This window comes from Athene cunicularia (assembly GCF_003259725.1).
Source record: "Athene cunicularia isolate RWA chromosome 8 unlocalized genomic scaffold, athCun1 chr8_part1, whole genome shotgun sequence".
NCBI classification, from domain to species: Eukaryota; Metazoa; Chordata; class Aves; order Strigiformes; family Strigidae; genus Athene; species Athene cunicularia.
In genome coordinates, this window is record NW_020799109.1 from 29,594,205 (window position 1) to 29,614,586 (window position 20,382).

At 54.1% G+C, this 20,382-nt stretch overlaps 1 protein-coding gene across 1 annotated transcript in view; it reads right to left on the minus strand.

Moving 5' to 3' along the window:
- Positions 1-428: 428 nt before the first annotated feature.
- Positions 429-20,382, minus strand: part of LOC113482608 (voltage-dependent R-type calcium channel subunit alpha-1E-like) — a 90,948-nt gene continuing 70,994 nt past the window's right edge. Inside the window, exons 35-47 of the mRNA XM_026853393.1 lie at positions 18,780-18,871; positions 18,170-18,335; positions 17,919-18,046; positions 9,971-10,067; positions 8,139-8,244; positions 6,891-6,998; positions 6,264-6,364; positions 5,886-5,992; positions 5,139-5,247; positions 3,673-3,801; positions 1,994-2,174; positions 1,691-1,884; positions 429-1,110 (exon numbers count right to left, since the gene is read on the minus strand). Of these exons, the coding sequence (XP_026709194.1) occupies positions 592-1,110; positions 1,691-1,884; positions 1,994-2,174; positions 3,673-3,801; positions 5,139-5,247; positions 5,886-5,992; positions 6,264-6,364; positions 6,891-6,998; positions 8,139-8,244; positions 9,971-10,067; positions 17,919-18,046; positions 18,170-18,335; positions 18,780-18,871 (2,037 nt within the window). The 3' untranslated portion in view covers positions 429-591. The remainder of the gene's footprint in view (positions 1,111-1,690; positions 1,885-1,993; positions 2,175-3,672; positions 3,802-5,138; positions 5,248-5,885; positions 5,993-6,263; positions 6,365-6,890; positions 6,999-8,138; positions 8,245-9,970; positions 10,068-17,918; positions 18,047-18,169; positions 18,336-18,779; positions 18,872-20,382) is intronic.

Sequence of the window (20,382 nt, forward strand, 5' to 3'; positions counted from 1 at the left end):
TATAAACCAGTTGGCTTTGGTTTTGCCCCACCCTGGCAGGCAGAGCTGCTCCAGTCTGCCTGGTGCACCCCAACCCCTCGCCCCTATTTCGGGCTGGATGAGACCCTTGGGAAATTAAAAGCCACAGCAGCACTGAGCCCAAGCGACAGAGCAAAGGGGGCTGGCCGCTGGCACCCATTTTCTGGGATTCTCCAGCCTCAGGAAGCAGAAAACCATCGGGATCAGCCTTCCCAGGAGTCCCGCTCAGGGCAGGGAGTGGGGCCATGGCCAGAGGGGCTCTCACTTGCCCTGCAGCACACATGCCCAGCCTGGGAGCTCCACCGCCCATCAAATGTTTCTCTGTGCAGAAAAAAAAAGTGATAGTAATAAATGAAAGTTGACAGATTTTAATTTTTTTTTTGCACAAAGACTTTTTTTTTCTTTTTTTTTTTTCCTCCCCTCCGTTTCAGTCGGTTTGGTTTTCTCCTTTTCCCCTGCATTTGGTTTTGGTTTTGTTTCATTCCCAGGCGTGGCGAAGAGCATGCATTGGAGAGGGGCAGGACGGCAGCGGGGCTGTGGGGGGAGCTGAGATGGGGCGGGAGGAGGCAGCTTCTAGCACTTGTCGTCTTCCTCGGTGTCACTGAGCACATCGATGCTGGCCCCGCACATCACACCCTGCCCTGCCCCTCGCCTCCGCCGCCGGTAGTGCCCGTTGGGCATCTGCCAGCTGTGCCGCAGCGGTGGGGCCGAGCCGATGGTGTTGGAGCGGCCAAGGCTGGTGGCAACGGCCGCCTCGAAGGTGAGTGTTTCCTCCTCACCGCAGTCTGAGGCGTGCGAGTCGTCGTGCAGGGCCAGGTACGGCTCCGAGATGTAACGTTGCGGGGTGGACTGTCGGCTCTGCTTCCCCACTGGTGAGCTGGAAGACTCGGTCTGGCCGGCGGTGTTGGGCGGGGACCCCCCCTCACTCTCATCTGGGGGTGGTGAGGTGTCTCCGGCATGCCGCAGCATGGAGGCATAGGAGAGGAGGGGACGCGGCTTGGGGGGCACTGGCGGGAGCTGGCGGCGGCCTCGCCGGGGGGTGCTGGTGTCCGAGATGGAGGGGATGGAGCTTTCACTCAGGGAGCCCGTTCCCTGCAATGTACCAAGATGTGCTGGGGAATATAAGGGCAATGGGCTGCACCATACACCCTCTCCCTTGCACCCTGAGCCTGAAGTCCCTCCCGGGCATCCTCCAGCTTGGATGAGGCCCTGATGCAACCTCACCTGTCCCATCCCTGCCTCGGGGTCTGCTCCAAGGACAAGGATGGTGTCTGCTCTTGGTGATCAAAAGTAAAAAGCACCCACAAACCCCTTTGTGGGAAGAGCTAATGGCTCACTGGCTGCTGATCTTTACAGGCAGCATCTTTGTGGGCTTCAAGAATCCTCAAGCACTGGCATTTCCAGGCTTGTGTAGCTGGGACACCTTGACCTTGGCAGGGAGTGGATGCCACAGTGGTGAATGGATCAGTGTGGAGATCCAACCCTCTCCCCAGATGCTCTTCAGGGTGCCTGAACAGCTGCAAACTGCTCAGCTGACAGGGGACATGGAGATGCCATGACTGTGAGGAGAGAGGATGCAGAGCTCTTGCAGTTGGGGTTTATCTTCCCCGTTTTGGCAAGCAGCTTTTTCTATGCCTCCCTTTGTGCTTAGGAAGGGGTTCTTGTCACCCACCTGCCTGTTGGGTGTCTGTGATCTGCCCTCGCTGGGTGACCGGGACTCGCGCCGCCGCTCCGGTGACTCGTCGTGTGCCTGGGGACTCCTCTCCTCTGAGTTGCAGCGGGAGATATCGGGGGACAGCAAGTGCTTGCGCTCTTTGGATCGGCCCCGCTCCCTGCCACCTGAGCGATGCCCGTCGGACCGGTGGCCTGCAGGACATCCCCATCAGTCCCCATTGTCCCCTTCCCAGGAGCGGGGGACACTTGGCTGGGTTTTCTTTGGCATTGGTGTGGGATGGGGCCACCCGCCCCTGCTCACCCGAGTCACTGTTGAGGCGCCGGGCAGAGAGCTGGAGCGAGGAGTGGTAGCTGCGCCGGCGGGACTTGTAGGTGTTGTCACTGCTGCGCTCCATGGAGAACTCATCCAGCCAGGAGCTGTTGGGGCGCTTGTCCCGGATGGTGGAAAATGATCGCCGCATTGAGCTGGTGTCTGTCACCACCTGCAAGCAACCCCGGCCAGCCGGGGAGAGGGTTAGCACTGGGCAGCGCTGGGGGGATGGCAGTTGAGCAATTACCAGTTCACCCGCCGTCACTGGCACACCAACCTCCAGGATGGGGAGATTCGGGGTGGGGAGATGCAGCCAGCCTGCGGACAGCCCTGCCAAGTAATCTCTGCACAAATCAGGGGTGGGAAGAAAGTGGGATTTAGCTTTAGAGCTCCCCTGCCCCAGCAAGCTGGAAACGGTGCTCCACAAGCAAAACCAGTGACTGAGAGTGAAGCCAAGGCACTGCATGTCGGGGGAAGAGCAGCAGCACCTTGTCCCAGGTGTGAGGACATGGGGGGTACCAAAGCACTGCCCCCAGGCTGTCTCAGCATCCCTCCTAGCCTTGAAAGCAGAACTGAGTGGAGCAAACAGAGACATCGAAGAAGAAATCACTGAGAGAAGGGGGGATCCTCCAGTGCCCCTCGCCTGGTGTTTATTTCCTGGCTGTTTACTTTCCACTTTTCCAGTGTCAGCACTGGTCCTCTTTGGTTCTCCTTTATTCCCATGTCCCTTCTCCTGCATTCATTTCCTCTCTCCCCAGTCACACTGTTGGTTTATTGTCCCTTTTCTTTCTCCCTTCTTTGCTTTTCCTTTCTACATTCTCCCCTCCTTCTAGCTTGTGTTCTCACACGTTTTGTGGAAAACATCACCTCCTTCTACATTTTCCTTTGCTTTATTCTAGCAGGTTTTTTGCCTCTGCAGCCCTGGGCCATTCTCCCAGTCTCCTCTCCTCACACTATCCCCTTTCTGCTCCCATCCCCTCCTCCTGATCATCTTCCCCACCACAAAATGGTCAATAAATCCAAAGCAAAGCCTCCCTTCCTCTTCATGCCCCACCAAATTGCCATGACATGTCATGCCAGCACTGACACCAGGACCTCTGTGAGAGAGCAGACCCAGAGACTTCACAGCAAAACTGAACCCCATAAAAGCATCTGTGTCTCGGTAGAGGCTGAATACAAGACAGAACAACAGAGAGACCAGGCAGACAAACGAGGTGTGATGTGGCCTGGGTTCCCCTGGACAGATGGAGAAGCGTGTGTGTTGGGACAACGGGAAAGGAAGGAAAATGTATTTCATCAGCTGGGAGATCATCTGACAGCTGGGCTGGGACTCCTTGAACCTCAGCTGGACCCAGGCTGGAGGAAGGGAGGGTTGTCCCAGTGCATGGGGACTCTGCAACCTCCCAGCGTGGCCCTGCTCCACTGTGGACCTCCCACGTGAGCCAGGAGATCAGTTCCCCTAGCTGCTCTCTGCTGCCAATGTCCCCCATGTAGGGAAACTGTAGTTCTTCTACTTGTGCAGCACCCCAAAGATGGGGACATGCTCCGATATCGGGGTGCTGGGGAAACCACGGGGCTCGCAGGACTTGCTCAACACAGAAAGAAGCCCCAGTGTTACCTGGTAGGTTTTGCTTGGACCCGGCACCTGTGGGGGCTTTGCTTGGTTTTACCTGGGGATCCACAGTGAGACGAGGCATGGAGGAGGCCCTCCCAGATACAGCGTGGTCCTGAGTGTCCACGGGAAGGTAGCTGCCATGGTTAGAGGGCTGCACTCTTTGAAACTCCCTAACCTCTGGCTCCTGGAAATAAACACACAGCCAAGCTCTTGGGATGGGTTTGGAGCAGGGCAGCGCACTGCTTCTGCCCCATTTGCAGGGGACAGCCCTGCTCGCTCAACCAGGGGCAGAATTTAAGTGGGTCAAAAAGGGAGTCTAAGACATATCATCCATCCTGTTACCACTGAAAAATAATCTCCACAATCTGCAGCAGATAAACCCAAATGTGGTGCTTCAGGCTTGCCTGATGGCCAATTTATCTATCTTGCACCTCTTCAGTGGCAGTGGAAATCCTGCCTGGATCTGGTAATGCCCTGCCTGCCTGGGCTTTAACTCCTTCTCCGTTTGCCAGAAGAGGACAAACGTACAGGATTTTCGGCCTGACCCTGCTGTAAAGGCTTTCTGGCCACATCCCCATTAAAAGAAATCATGCCACCCATGGCACCTTTGCACTGTGGTTAGTTCCCAATTTAGGGGACTGTTTTGTACAGGACGTGGTATCAAGGAGATGTGCAGGGAGTAACCCTCAAGATCTGCTAGAAGGTGACTTTATGGGGACGGGGGAGTCTCATCTGCCACCTCTCTGCTGGCAGGACGGTGTCATGCTTGGGGTGGCCGGGGCAGGGGAAGCTTGCCTGCACAGTACACAGCTCACACAGAGTACTACAGACCCCGGGGACACAGACCGGGCTGGAGATGCACAGTGGTACAACACTGCACCCAACAAGTGTCGGGGTGGTGCACGAATGCACACTCATAGACATGGAGATATATAGATATGTATATATATATATACACACACACACACACACAGACACTGCTGCTGCCGGCTGGCATGTGTGTGAGGCCGGAGGGGCATGCTCCAGTTGGTGACAGTTTGACAGCTTGGTTTGGGACTGGGGACACCAGCACTGACAACAAAATGAACATGAATCCGAAAACATCAGATACCATCACTCAGCACGGGGTAACCCACTGAAATGAGCACTCAGTGGAAAAAAGAGCAGCCTGTGAAGAGAAGGATATTTTACTGCAGGACATTGGATCCCAGTCACAGCTCTTGCCCCAAAAGCATTTGCCACTGCCTGGCTCACTGGCCAGGACTGGTCCAGGGATGGCTGTGTCCCCAGTACCCAGAGGTGAGAGGCCAGAGCCCCAGCTGGGACACAATCGGGGACATTTGTCCCCTGCTTTAGATTCACGCATGACCCAGCAGCTGCCATCCTTCCACTGTGCTCGCTGCCACAGGGGCAGGGAGCAGCATTTCTCCACCATACCAGCAGCCCCACACCTCCCCGTGCCCACCAGCATCCTCACTGGGACTGCCAGGTGAGCACCCACCAGGCAGTGTGTAATTTTACCAGAGACTGGTGCTCCTGGAACTGCCCGTGGGCCGGATCCATGCATGCCAGCTGGAAGATCTCCTGCGGCGAGAGCGGACTCAGTGAGGGGAACCCACTTCGGCTGCTCCTGCAAAGACAGTCCAGCTTCAGGGAGGCCACAACCTGGGTGCTGCCATCACTGGGCATCACCTCTCCAGTGGCTCAGAGCTTGGGACCCTCTGTGCTTGCTGCCCAGGCTGTCGAGACCCCCAGGACAAACATCATGTTCCTTGGAGAGATGCAGCGGTGCCCAGGCAGGAGAGGACACCAGTGCTCCAGGTCCTGTGGCAGCAGTGGGGATATCCTGCATAGTACCAGAAACTCCCACCACCTCATTCCCACCAGCCAGGGTGCTGGGATCCCCCACTGACCCTGCATCACCCAGAGACCTCAACTGCTATTGAGGTTCAGGTTTATCCCAGACCCTCCTAGGTAGGAGAGCTTGTACTCAGTGGACTTGGTCCTGCAAGAAGAGTGTCCACATAGATACTTGGCCATCCCTCTTAGGCACCTCCGCTGCTGTTGGTGATGCTGGTGCAACACCAGCTACCTGGAATCCTGCAAAAGCTTTGTGCTGGGAGCTGCTGCCCTGGACTGCATTTCCCCTGCTCTTGGCAGCTCTTTAACCCTCTGTGTATCCCAGTGCCAGCTCCAGAGAACAAAACGAGGGCTAAAGGAACAGAAAAGCGACAGGACTACCTCCCTTCTTCTCAGGGCAATACTCACAGGCCCGAGAGCGTGTCTTGCTGGAGGTAAGGCAGAGCCTTTGCGTTTGAGATGATTTCCTGCGGCAAGGAGGATGGCTCCATGCGCTGAAACATGGGGGCGTTTTTCTGTTTTGAGGAAAGGAAGAAGCTAAGCCTGTAGGAAACGCAGATGAACATCCAGTGCTTCACCAACCAAATCCCCACCACTTGGGAAGGGGATGGTGCACTCATGTTCACTGTTGGGGGCTGAGAATGCACATATGTGTGACTTGTAGTCACCAAAGCCCAACCTGCACCACCACCCTCATCCCTCAGCTGCATCCCAAGCAGCTGGCTGCACATTTGGTCAGGACATGGTAGGAAGCAGCGAGGGTACTCTGCCCTTGCTGAGACTCACCTGCTCCTCCAGCTGCTGCCGCTGCTTCTTTGCTTTGCTCTGCTTGTAGTAATCCATGATCATCATGGCTGCATATATTTTGCCAACAGTCAGGTCAGAGGCTGAGAGCATAAGAGGGGAAGGAAGGTGGAGGATGCTTTTGTCTTAACAGAAGCAGCAGGTCTGAAGGCACCAGCACAGATCTCAGCAACAGCCCTGCTGTGTGTTATCCTGGTGACCCTCCAAGTCTCCCCATCACTCCAAAACAGAGATGAACACCCAGACACTCCACGAGGAGATAAAATGGATGGAGGTCACTTGAAAGCATCATCATAAACCACCAAGCCACATATCTTCATCACATCATCACAGGTAACAGACCAAGCGATGCTCAGCCTCCTGCTGTTATATGCTCCAGAGATGATTTAATGGAGACTCTGGGCTTGGCAGGAGCAGACCAAACATTTTTCGAGGGTCCCCAAGCACTCAGACAGAGCAAGGCAGAAGCCAGTCTGTAGCAACACAAACCCTTTCCCACTTCTCCCCTAGCTGGGGATGGGTCTGATGTGTCCCCACCTCCCTTTGGGAGGAAGCTGCTGGAGGTACGATGGAAACTTGGCAGCCATGACAGCCCCCACAGAGACTCACTTTTTGGCATGGGTACCAACAGGTCAAGCATCTTCTGGGACAGGTGAGGCCAAATAGTCAGGATCTCCTTTTGAAGCTCAGAGTCTAACTGCTGCCAATCTGCACCACCTTGAACAGGGGGAGGGAAAAAAATGTCCCATGTACATCAAGACCTGGCACCAGGCTCCAACTAAAAACACCCCTTTCCTGTACTAAAATGAGGTTCACAAGCAGCAACCAGCTCTCTCTGGGCTGGGAGGGCTATCTTGCATCAGTGGTCCTGGTCTCCTGCTCTTGCAGGGAAACTTTCCTACCATCCCTTCCATATGTGCCTCCATCTCCCCATCCCCTGCCCTCCCACTCAAAGCTGCCATCTTCAAGCTCGCCTTGGGTCCGTCTCTGCAGCTCCAATCCTACTCCAGCCCACACACACCTGCTGCTGCCCCACTTTCTCTTTTCTGGTGAGCGGATCATGTGCTGGTGAAAGAGCAGCTCCACTTGGCTGAAATCCTTAAATACTTGGCAATGCTGTGCAAGGAGAGTAGAGCTCTGTGGCCAGTGGTGAAGGGATCTGCTGAGCTTAGGAAGACCCTGGCTCAAAGGGAGCTGTCAACATGCACCAAATGGGGACACCCGAACCCAGATCAACTGTCAAGCTGGAGACCCAGGTTCAAATCTCTGCTTTATCTAGAGGGGCTTGAACCCAAGGACTCAGCCCTGGGCTTATGCTGATATCTTGCCCTGGGTTGGGTTTTCTTCCAACAGCTGAGCTGCTCTCAGGGGACATTTTATTGAAAATGGCATGTTTCTGCAGAAAGCTTTTGATCTGATGAATCAGAGCGTTTCCAGCAACAACAACAAAGCAGGTTTTCCTGCTCTGAACATTTTATCTTCCCTGAGAGAAAGATTTCTGTTCCCTAGCCTTAGGATGCCAAGAACATGTGATCTTTTCCCTCCTTGGTTTGGTTTTGTACATGGGGAGGAAGTGGAATTCTCTCTCTCCCCCTTTACACAGCAGACATCAAGCTGTTTCTGCTCTCTAGAAGCAGCTTCTAGTGGAAAACTGGCCACCTCTTCCCTAAAGAAATAGACTTTTTTATAGAGAGCAGCAGAAATTTGCCTGTTCAAGGTAATCACTTCCATCTACATGCCAGGCTTTGGGTGCATAACCCCAATTTGGCTGAAATGTCCTCAGCCTGCCAAAAGGATGAGGTCTGGTCACTCTGAAACCCTCCTGGATCTGTCCCCTCTCTACCCCACTGACCTTACCTTTGGCAATTTTGATGTCCAAGGCCGTGCGTATCAGTGCCATCAAGGTGGAGGTAAAATGGACTGTCATGTCCTCGGCCACGGGCATGTTCATCAGCACCAGTCTCTGCGCAAGAGAGAGAAGAAAACAGCGGACGGAAAACAATATCGAAAAACACATCGACCAGGCTGGAGGAAAAGAAATTAAACATTAAATAAAAGGGAAAAAAAAAAAAAAAAGCAACAAAGAGTGTCAAAACAGCACAGCCAAAAAAGAAGGGCAAGGATCACCCCGCCATCCCCCACCCCCCGGCTCCTTCCACCCCAGGACACCGGCTCACTGCCTTCCAGGGCTCCTCCTGCACCCCAGGAACGGCCCCTGAGCCCCCCCCTCCCCATGGCACTGGGGCTGCCACGGCACCTCCCGGCACTTTTGGAAAGACACGCCTGATCCATCAGGGATGTGAGCGGGGGAAATGCTCGGGAAAGGGGGCTCAGGTTTCCGTTCCTGGGTGGTTTGGCTTTCCATCTCTCAACCCTTCCCACCTGGGGCAGGGGAGAGGAGGGTCCCTAACCTTCAGGGACTTCAGATAAACTGAATTCCTCTAGCATGCTACATCCTGGCGCTCCCTTTTTGCGTCTTTCAGAGATGAAGTTTGCCAGCACATGCACAGGGTCCAAATTATCCAAGGGTGGGGAAGGGAAGGAGGGGTAGAAAAAGTGCAGAAGGAAAGAGAGAAGGGCAACCAAGGCAGGTTAGACACGCCATGCTCCTTCCCCACCCTGGGCAGGTGGGGTGCAAACTGAAGTGACCAGATCCACTTTCCAGAGAGTATATTTTGCTTTGTGAATACCTTGGGTCATCCCTTTCCTGCCCATTCTTTTTCACCTGGCTTCTCATGTCCTTTCTCTGCATTCAAGCCTCCTTTTTTCTCCTAGAAAAGTGTGATGGCAGATGTATGCATGTGTGAACAAACATGTGAGATCTGGAGAGGGTGGCAGCGCATTTGGAAGTGTGCAGAAATCCCCCCTTCACTAGCCCTGTTTGCTGCTGAAAGGGCTGCAGGCAGCAGCCCATGGCCAAAAAAAGGGCAACACATTGCTCTGTAGTGCCAGGTCTTGTCGCAGCAGCTGCTGCCTTCAGCAAAGCCACACAGCTCCCACCCCACATCCTTGCTTCCTCTCTACCCTGCTCCATGCCTGTGCATCTGGAAGCATGTTGTGCTTGTGCTGGGACCCGGCTGCCAGCCACCGCCTCAGAAGGAACCGGGGAGTAAAACTCAGAGATGCCTTTTGAAGGCACCTGGTTTTGCCTTGCACAAGCCATCCTTAGGATAGCTTGTACTGATGCGCCTGGCTCCTCATGCACCACAGAGCTGCTCCTTCGGGATATGTCCTTGCTGCCTGCCTGCTTCCCACCTCCATGGGCTTTAGCCCTGTTTCTGCACTGGTTGGGACAAGGATGATTCCAAGCCCAGGGGACAGGCTTGGGTCAGTGAGCTCCTAAGGACATTTCACTCTCCTAACTGCTATGGGGTTGCTCCTCACCTCGTCTTCTCCAACCCTCCCACTTCCACACTACTGCTGATCTTGCCTTTCCTCTTCCACTGGGGTCTTCCACCCCAGAGCTCCCCGGGCTTGTGAGTGACCACAGCAACGTCACATGCGTTGGCAGTGGAGACCAGCCAGTGTGGTCAGGACTCTTCTGAGCGCACCATACTCCCCAGGAGCAAGCTAAACACGTTGGATGCCCCCAGTGCCTCCCCAGCTCCCCCCAGTGCCACCTCCCACAGCTCCCTCGAGCCCCGGCTCCTGCTCGGCTCTAACCCCCATAGAAGGAAGGGTTGATCTACCTTATAGGCCACTTTGGAAGGACATCTCTTGCCGAGGCCTAGCGGTGGTGACATAAGAGTCAGCATTTCATACATCTCAGTGTAATGGATTCGGCCACTGCTCATGAAGGGGGAAGGGGGGGGAGGGAGATGCAGAGAGAGAGGAGGCATTCCCAGAGAGCAGAAAAACATACAAACAAAAATAGTACAGGAAAACAGGAGAGAAAAAACAAACGGACAAACAGGAAAAGAACAGGAAACCTGTTAATCAAGGCAAATCATACATGAGAGACTGTCCTGATATGGATTTATAGCACTGCTCACACAGACCCAGGAATACTGGCAGAAAGCAACTCACCCCTCTCCTCTCTGCTGCTGGCCTCAAGCACCTGTCTTGCTAGCAGTCTGGGACTCCTTCTCTGGTTTCAACCCCTTTCCTAAAGCCCTCCAGCAGCCCCCAACTTGTCCCACAGGTTCCAGGGCTGTGTGTGAGTGGTATAAATCAGATACACGGCACTCAAGCCATGGGTTATTTGAGATAACGGTGGTTTGTACCACAGTGCTCTGTGGCCTCCATAGTGTCTTCCCTCCCGGCGGGGGGCGGGGGGGGCTTGGGTATGGCTTTGCATTGCCACCTAACCCATAGCTGGAAGGCTGTGTATCCCCAGCTCATAAGATCTATGCAATTGGGAGGCAGCATCTTGCATAGAAGGCAGTGGGCCAGGGTCACTTGTCAAAGGAAGATGCCCAGTTGCTTCCGTCTGGCTCTGCGGATGGACCACTTTCCCACCATGCACCAGTGCAAAAGGCATGCTAAATTGGCTGAAAAAACAAAACTGGGAGGAAAAGTTGTACATGCCATGCTCCCGCTCTGGCTCTCTCCCACATGCGGCTGCAAGTTCCACCAGGTTGGAGTTTAAAGAGTCTCAGCAGAGGCAGCTGTTTGGGCCTTCCAACATTGGGGTTCATTTGGGTTTCCCAAGGGAGGCAGCTAGGACAGACCCCCACCTTTGAGCTCCTCTGCTCTGTAAGGACCTGCCTAGGACTGCTGCAGTGAGGAATGCTACAAAAACAGGCCACCCCGTGACACCTTGAGCCCTCTGCCAGGCTGAGATATCTGGGCTGTGTCCACCTCTCTCTGCACATCCAGGAGGCTGCTCAAGAACATCTCCCAGGGATCCTGGGCTTGGCCACCTCTTCTTGTCCTCGTGCCAGGCTTCTGTCCTGCATTGCAATGTTCAGGGTAGTTAATGGGCAAGGGCAACCTCAGAACAGCAAAGGCATCAACCCTTACTGCTGGGCTGGGAGGATGCTGCTGGAGAGGAACCTGTCACAGCCAAGGTGGCCTGGGAGGGAGGGCGTTGCTGAAAAATTAAGCACTGCCTGTGGGATCTTGGCCTCTTCCCTACCCAGGTGCTCAAAGCAGCATGGAAAGGGGAGAAGATCTCTTCTGAGTGAGTACTGCTGGCTTGGAAGCAGACTCTGGCCAAAGAGACCCCCACCAAGGTAAGTCCTGACATTTCAGATGTGAACTAGAGATCGTGATGACCTGTAACAGGATCTGTTTGGGGTGCAGGCACAGAACAGGCTGGGCAAGCCATCCCCTTTGAGAGCTGACACACCTGAATTGGTTGGAAAGAGGACTGATAACAACACTGGAGACTATTAAGTGGGATGATCAAGAGGAAATAGGTTCAGGAGTCTGTAAGCAACGTCTTGGCAGAGCTTGATGTGCACTGACTCAAGGTGTCTGAAGGAGGGGTGACTTCAAAACTTTCATGTTCAAGAACTTTGTGCAAAAAGGAAGCAAGACAGTGATCTTCCACCCACACTTCCTGGCAGGAGGGATTTCAGTGTGCCTAGCACACATCAGACATGGTCTTTCATACTGAGATTTTCTGCACAATGAAGGATGAGTGGATTCCCGTGAGAGGGAAGTAACAAATGAGGACCGAATGAGAACTGTGTTGTTCTCACAGACAGGCTGCACACTTTGCTGCTTCTCAGAGCAGAGATCTTAAAGCTTTTTGAACAGCACAGCGGTGCCCAGAAGCCACATCCCCATGCAGCAAAGGACAAGAAGGCACATGGAATGACATCCATCTGAACACGATGGCTCCCAAGAGCTGGTCCAAGCACAGGTGCATCCTTGATGGGAGAGATGAACCTCTGTCCTGTGTCTGGACAGAGATATGACCTGTGGCTATGGCACAGGGTGGCCTGTAAAACCACCAGGCACTAATGGCTTGGTCCTGGTACTCTGAGAGAAGTACTCAGAGTACTGTGAGTGATGGAGGAGGAAATCTGGGGGACATCTGTCCTCCTGTGGTTAGGAAATTAGTACTGTGCCCTACAAGGCTGTTAGGAACAGAGCACTGGAATAACAAGTGATGCGAGAGTAGATTCAGGAATAGGTGTTGTCCACAGTGAAATCAATGCATGTGGAGCATTCACTTGACCCACAACCATCTGAAGGGCTAGTTTTAAGGGGAAAAAGTGGTATTTTGGCTCCCTTTTGCATAACTTCTAGAAGCAGAGGGGGTGAAGAAAGGCAGAGGTAGCCCCAAGGAGTGGAGCAGGCTGCCAGATTACAGTCCCAGCAAGATGTGGTTATAAGACCTGCTCTCTCCAGCATAACAAGAGCTTCATGGACTTCCACAGGAAGTCTTCCTGCATCAATGCCCCTTAGTTAGCCCACCTCCACATGGCCTAGGAGGTGTGCTTCTGTACCATGCTGCACTACTGTGTTGCATCCTGAACTTGCCCAAGAACCATCTCTTTCAGAGCGGGCTGCCCACCACTCTGTAAACACATTGGTGGTTGTTTCTGCAAGTCATCATTGTCACATTGCCTGGCAGGACAGGGGTGTGGGCTCCAGGAAGATGAAACTGTGTACTGTGATGTGCAGGGCAGGCTCACCAAACTGAAAGGTGAGCAAGTTGGGTTGGCCTTCTGGGATCTGGACCATAGTGGCAAGATGCAATGACCACATGGGTTTTCTTTCTTCATCATTTGCCTTTTGGGAATTGTTCAGGGCAGTAGCAATCCCTGAAAATCCCTCATGTCCCTGAAATACCCCATGCACAGGAGGAGACTGAAGCAACACAAGGAGGAGATGGGGATGGTCTCCTTCACATGACATCAAAAGTTGGTCTCGCTCTCTCTGTCCCCACCTTCCCTTGAGTTTATCCACCTCACTGCTCTGTCTATCCTAGAGAGTCAGCAGAAAGCCCAGGCTGCTGCAGGAAACCCTCTTCCCAGGAAGCATTACAGGTACCCTTCTGAGCACCAGGTGATCCAGCTTAGGAAAGCACCATTTGCAATGAAGCCCTGATGTCAATTGAGAAAGACTAGAGATTCCTCTTGAAGGGTATTTTCTGTCTGCATGGACCTGAACAAGTGTCCTCAGCAAAGTCAACATCCTTTGCCAGGGATGCAACAGAGAAGAGAAAAGACTGCAAGGAGCCCCTCCTTGAACCGACGAGCCAGCTGAGATACTTGCATGAAATCTCCTATCCTCAAATACCTCTTCATAAATGAGATGAACAAGCATCAAGATTTTGTCTTGCTTGCTCTGCTCTACTTCTTGTGGTCTACTTCAAGATTTCAACTGTGTACAACATCCCTGTGACCAGCTGTGGAAGGTGATAGACCTGTTCCAGGGATGCGGGTTGGAAGAAGCATTTCTGATGTGGTGAGAAGGATATGGTGGCTACACCATGCCACACCAAGGAGTTCTCTTCTCTGCAGAGCCAAGATCAAGAACCGGGAGCATCTGAGCTTCACTTGTACATCTCCTCAGGTGCTGTGAGGGATACAGAACAAAGAGCAAGCTCTGTGGCTCATCCTTTCATGCCACAGACACAGACAAAGGTGTTGTTGCACTTTGGAGAAGGCAGCAGATGCGGGGTTTTGCTCAACTGTCACCCCAAAATAAAATTAAAAAAAATCGTGCAAGTCTGAGAGATGCAAGGAGGCCAAATCACTGCTGTGGGCTCATAACCAGCAGCCAGGAGCTTGGCTCAAGCAGACAGGGAGGAGCTGCTGAGCTGCAGAGATGTGCCCAGGTGCCACCACCTCCCAAGCAGATCTGGCAAGCTAAGGGCAAGACTAGCAAGAGTCCTGCTCCCCAGAGACGTAGTTGTGTGTCCTCCAAGTGCCACACTCAAGGAGGAGTCTGTTGGGTACAGCATGGCATCCCCCAGGGAGAGGGGTCATCCTGACCTCCCTGGCCTCCCCCAGTCCTCACTTGCAAAACAATGGCAACGTCCCAAACATCCTCCTGCCTTTGTTCCCCCATTCCCTCCCAAGGAGCAAACCATAACTAAGTCCCCCAAAAAACTTCTGCTCCCACATGAGGGCACTTTGAGAAGCCAAGTAGGGATGGTAGCATTTGGCCCAGCACCCTTCAGGGGCTCCCTGCATCAACAGAGCCAGGGGTTGGGGGGCTGGCTGGGGGACGCAATTTGTTGAAACCCACCCCGGGAGGCTCTGAGCCCCCCTGGCCCCACTCATGCCTCCCCTTGAGGGGGACAGCTGCTGGCTCTGGGAGGCCGCGGACCTCTTTAAACTCGAAGGAAAGCAACGTCAGGGGTCCCTCGGGAGGCGCAGTGGTGGTGGAGCAGGGGGGAAGAAGGGGTGGATGGTGCGTCCCGTGGCCAGGTTGTGGCGGAGGACTGGGAGGCAAACCTTGCACGCCACCCTGTAGGGGCAGTTCTCTCCTAGGCCCAGAGGAGGCGAGATCACCCGTACTAATTTGTACATATCCTTATACGAGATCCTGCCGCTGCAAAGGAAGCACAGGTGGGTTAATAGGACACTGAGAGGGTGGAGGGGAGGATGGAGAGTTTAACTGGGGGATGCTGAGGCCATCTGTGGGGCAAGATCCCTGGGGGTGCACAGCTCTTCTCTGTCTGGCTCTGTCAGGTCCAGAGAGGGGAAAGCCGTGAACATCAGCTACTGCCTTCTCCACCATGAGTCAGCTCACCTCCTCACACTGACCCATCTTGACCCTGAAGAAAGACAGTTTTGGTGTTGAACACCACCCCATCACCCTTCCTCATCTTGCCCCTGGCTGCCTACACCTGGTGGGAGAGGGCTGGGATTTTACACGGGGTGAGCCTGCAGCTTGGTTGTGTTCTAGCCACTACGAGCCCTTTTTATGGAGTTATGCCCCATCACACCACCAGAGAGGCTGTCCTTGCACGACCAACTCCCTGGTCCTCACAAGGACCCAGGGAGGTTGGCAGCTGAGTCATTTGTATCTCCAATATCTGGGGAACCTGAGATGGGGAGAGATAATGTGACCAGCTGGTGAACTGGTGGCTGTGTCACTAGCACCTAGGTCTCTCACGGTCCAGTCCTGTGCTCCGACCATCAGGCCATGCTCTGCCAAGGGTACACATTATTTGAAGCAAACTCTCCCATACACACACCTCTCCTTGCCCACAGAAGCACATGTCCCCAGACCCAGGTGCAGTGATCCCGCCTGCACTGGCTGAAATAACAAAGCAGTCGAGGCGGAGAGCTGGCAGGAGAGTGTGCAGGGGCCATCAGATGCTGAGCTCCCCACTCTGCTCCAGACCAGAGCCCTTTGGGAAGCAGGACTGTGTGGGGTGGAAGTGCTGAGGTGCAGCATGCTGCAGCCTCCTGGGCATCCTTAGACAAGCTTGGAGGGAAACCACACAAGGAGGCAAAGAACAGCGTTACCCTCCTACTCAGAGCCTTTGCCTCTGGCTTCTCCTTGCTCTTCTCCCATCCCTGGCCAGAGCTAACCCAATCAATTGGTCAAAACCCATCCCTGAGCCCCCCTCGTGTTGGGTGGTTTCTCTGCGAGACCTTCACATGATGGTCCCAGTCTCAGGATACAGAACCACTGCCCAACACAGGTGGTGGGACCAATTCAGATGTACTCACCCATTCCTCACCCAGCAATGAGGGCCAGGGCTGCCCCCATGGGCCCAGCACCAACGGCTCCTGTGCACATCACCTAACCATTGACTATGTATCACAATGAAAGAGCATAGTTTGCCCAGAAATCAGAGGGGTACATGGCATTGATAGGACAGTTCAAGCATGCTTTTTCAGGGACTGTCTTGGAGACCCAGGCCACCAACATGGGAGGCAAGAGTGAATGAAGCACCTGGTGTGAAGAAATCCTTCCCAAAAGCCATGGGTGAGAAGCCCCACACCGCGCAGCTGGATGCTTCACTACTCTCACCTCCTCTCCCTTCTCTAGTTGTCTGTCAGGACATCTACTCACCTGTACTGACCCCTTGCACAAGGCACAGTCACTCACTAACAAGCAAACCCTTGCACAGCAGCAAGAATGCTGGAGAAGAGCCCACAGGGAGGAATCTGGCCAGCACCAAGTTGCACAGGGTTGGACAAAAACAGTGGAGGAAACTATGCCAGGAGCTGATAATCACAGAATGGTTTGGGTTGGAAGGGACCTTAAAGCTCATCTAGTTCCACCCCCCTGCCATGGACAGGGACACCTTCCACTAGCCCAGGTTGCTCAAAGCCCCGTCCAACCTGGCCTTGAACACTGCCAGGGAGGGGGCAGCCACAGCTGCTCTGGGCAACCTGTGCCAGTGTCTCACCACCCTCACAGTACAGAATTTCTTCCTTATACCTAACCTAAATCTATCTTCTTTCAGTTTAAAACCGTTACCCCTTGTCCCATCCCCATACCCCCGATAAAGTTTCCCTCCCGGCTTTCCTGTAGCCGCCTTTAAGTACTGGAAGGCCGCTCTAAGGTCTCCCCGGACCCTTCTCCAGGCTGAACACCCCCAACTCTCTCAGCCTGTCCTCACAGGAGAGGTGCTCCAGCCCCCTGATCATCTTTGTGGCCTCCTCTGGACCTGCTCAAGCAGATCCATGTCCTTTTATGTTGGGGGCCCCAGAGCGGGATACAACATTGCAGGTGGGGTCTCACAAGAGCAGAGTAGAGGAGAATAATCACCCCCTTTGATGTGCTGGCCACACTTCTCCCTATGCAGCTGGTCTCTCATAGGGCAGAACTTTAGTAGTGGATGTGAAGAGTCTCCAAAGGGAGCACATATGGCTGCTAAGGGCTCTTGAGCTAAGATCACCCACACTCCCTGGCACAGCAGTGGTGGGTCATGGCTCCAAAGAGGCTGTTGTTGGGCTGGGGAAAGGAGGACGGGGCCACATAAGACACCCTTGTAGTGCCAGGGCTGAGTGGAGGGCAAACAGTCTCCCAGAGCTGCTGATTCCACACTGCCCTAGGGATGCTCCAGACCATCCTGGGAGGAGCAGTGGAGAGCAGCTCCTCTGCAGCAGCAGCAGGAGCAGAGCCAAAGCCTGGCCACCCGGAGTATGTACAGTCTCTGAACTCATCCCATTGCTGGGAACAGGCTGCTGCCTGCAAATAGGAGCCCTGTTCGCTGGGGCCCTCATCAGCCAAGACATGAATGCAGGGAACAAAATCCTCCTGTCTCTAGAGGGGTGAGCAGGCTGGCCAGCATAAGAACACAATTCGCCAAACCCATCAAGGTCCCCAACAGGTGACTTGGCAGGAGCCCAGTAGGCCCCCAGCATCTCCCCATTGCTGGGAACAAGCCATGCTCAGCCCTGCTCTGATGGGGAGATGTGGGTGCTGGGGACCAGGTGATGCAGCTGGTCTCAGGGCAGAGGCACCCAGCTGGTACATGGGAACAGGGAAGGAGGCTGAGAGGGACCTGCTGGCCACCCAGGGAGGAGAGGAAGAGCAGGAACCTCCAGTGCTCAGGACAAACACCATGGCAAACTGTTAGCATCACCCAAGACGCCTGTGCCACTAGGTGTTGTAGGAATTGGCTGCTGCCCTGGTAACACCTGCAAGTGAGAGCAGCCCTTCCCTGACTGTCCCAGGCATCACAGCCAGTTTCCAATAGCAGAACACAGAAACACCTGTTTGAAACCAGCTTTGAGAGGTTGTTCAGGAAAGAACTTGCTGGCTACATACCACGCTGCTCTGTCATACTCTGCCCAGATCCGGACAAACTCATCTAGATGGTGAGGTCCCAGGATGGAGGAATCCCGAGTCAGGTATTCAAAATTGTCCATGATGACTGCCACGAACAGGTTGAGCATCTAAGTGAAAGGGAGAAAGGCAGAGAGAAAGGAAAGTAGGGGCAGAGATGATCCTGTGGTGGGGGTGCAGGTTGGGGACCTGATGAGAGGCACCCCCAGGGCTCTTGGGAAGGAGGAACTCACCAGGAAAGAGCAGAAGAAGATGAAGGAGACAAAGTAAACGTAGGCCAGGTCAGTGCCGCAGCGCTCGTTCTCATTCTGCCCAGACGTTGCCGTCGTGTCTGGCTCACAGCCTTTGCCCTCCAGGCAGGACAGCATGATCTCCTGCCATGCCTCACCTGTGGCACTCCTGCACCCAACACAGCCGTGCTCAGCAGCTCATGGTGGCACAGGGCCAGGGCTGGATGCCCCCAGGAGAAACCTCACAAGAAGATGTGCAACCCCCTGCCCAAATTAAATTCAACTCCAGTGTGCAGAGGAGCGAGGTGCTGGGTCAACGGCATCTGAGCTGGACCCACATGAGCACAGCCATGCCAGGGTGTAGCTCCTGGCACATGAGACCAACTCCCCCTAGCCAACTGATCCAAAAAGCTGGGAGACAGACATCCTTTTTGGGGCAGGGTAGGGGGAAAAAAGAGGTTCCTGAGCTCCTGTGGCCATGTGTTGCCTAGCTTCTCTCTAGCACCAAAAGCTGACCTCCACTGAACAGCCTGTGGTGAGAAGCTGCCCAGCCTGGCTCCTGGCATGCCTGTACCCAGAAATGCTGCCAAAAGAGTTTTCTATGGTTGCTTACCTGAAGAGGAGCATTAGGGAGCCCAGGAAGCTGCGGAAGTTGTTGTGCCGATTAATGTGGCTTTCCTCATCTAGTTTGATATTGCCAAAAACCTATAGGAGAAAAAAGGGCTGTTATTCAGGCAAGAGCTCAGTGGCTGGGGAAGTGGCTGTAAGTTCACCTTGGCTCACAGGCACGCACCCCTGTGCTGCAGGGACAGATCCTGCCCTAGGTCCACCACCCTCAGCATAGCCATCCCCCAAAGCACCTGACATACAGCCTCTCTGTGCAATCCCCCAAGGAAAATCACCCCAGCATGCAGCCAGCATGCCAAGGAGCTGGCACTGAGCATCCATCAAGGAAGGAGACTCTCCTCGGCAGGGATTTGCGGTGGGCGGCAAAGGCTGCAAGAGGCCGAGCTGCCATGGAAACAGGAGCACAGAGGACCTGGGATCAACCGAGTCCAACCGCTCCACATCCATCCCTCTGCTGTGCTACGGGTGGCATCCAAGCACCATACAGCACTCAGCGGTCCCAAGCATGCTGGAGGCACAGGGATGAGTCACACCACCCTGGGTGGATGCTGGATCACCGTCCTGGAAACTCCCAGGAGCTCTTCCCTTGATGGGAAAACAGTCTGTGATGCTGGGTCCGGCAGAGCGGTGCAAACAAGCTGGGGAAGGGCTCAGTGAGGGAGGGACAGACCAACTGCTGACCCACCATGGACAGCCAGACACCTGGGACTACTGTCCCCAGGTCCAAAAGAGGCAACAAAGCGCCAAACATGGACAATAGCCTAATAATGACCCACGGCCAGGGCTGTGGTAGGACATAATGAATGTTCGTGAAGTGCCTCAAATAGGAAAAATGTGCTGTTATTACTGTTAAATATTTATTCCACTTTCCATGAACCTAAAAATATACTAACTGCAGAGTATTTTTTTCCCTGTACAGGTTTTTTGGAATGTGTAATTGTAGAATATTTTCTGCCTCCAGCTATTTTGCTCAAATACCGCCCACAGACTTTACTGCTTGGGGATTTGTTCACAATGGTGTTAAAGAAAAAATAAAATAAATCAAATACTACCACACAGCAGGGAGGGGGGCTGAGTCAGATGGTGGCTGTTTAGCATGGAGAACACCTGGAGCCGGTGCTGAGATGTGTAGGACAGAGAGGCCAAAGCCACCCATAGGACTCTCAGGGCGGGAGAGAGGAGGTGGAAGAGACTAAACACCAGCATTGCCAAGCAGCCCGAGCCGAGGGGCCACTGCCTCCCCAGAATCTGCCTGTCCTGGGTACTGCGGCAGCTCGCTCATCGGGCAGCTTCAGATCCCGAGCGTTGTTGAAGATGCTTTGTCAGATCTTCAGCGTGGGATTTAGTCATTGCAGAACTGAGCCAGCATCATGGCACGTGTGGAGATGAGGGTTTTAGCTCATGTGCTTCTTATTTACCAGCTGAAGCCTGGAAAGGTCACATCTTCCCATGCTCTGCAGACCTCCCACTGCCTGGTAGGTCACTGCACGACCCTAGGCACAAGAGTCCAGGCAGACCAACAGCGCCATGGCTACAACATAAACCCTCCACAGAGGGACAAGGTGGATGGTGGGCTGCAGGAATCACCA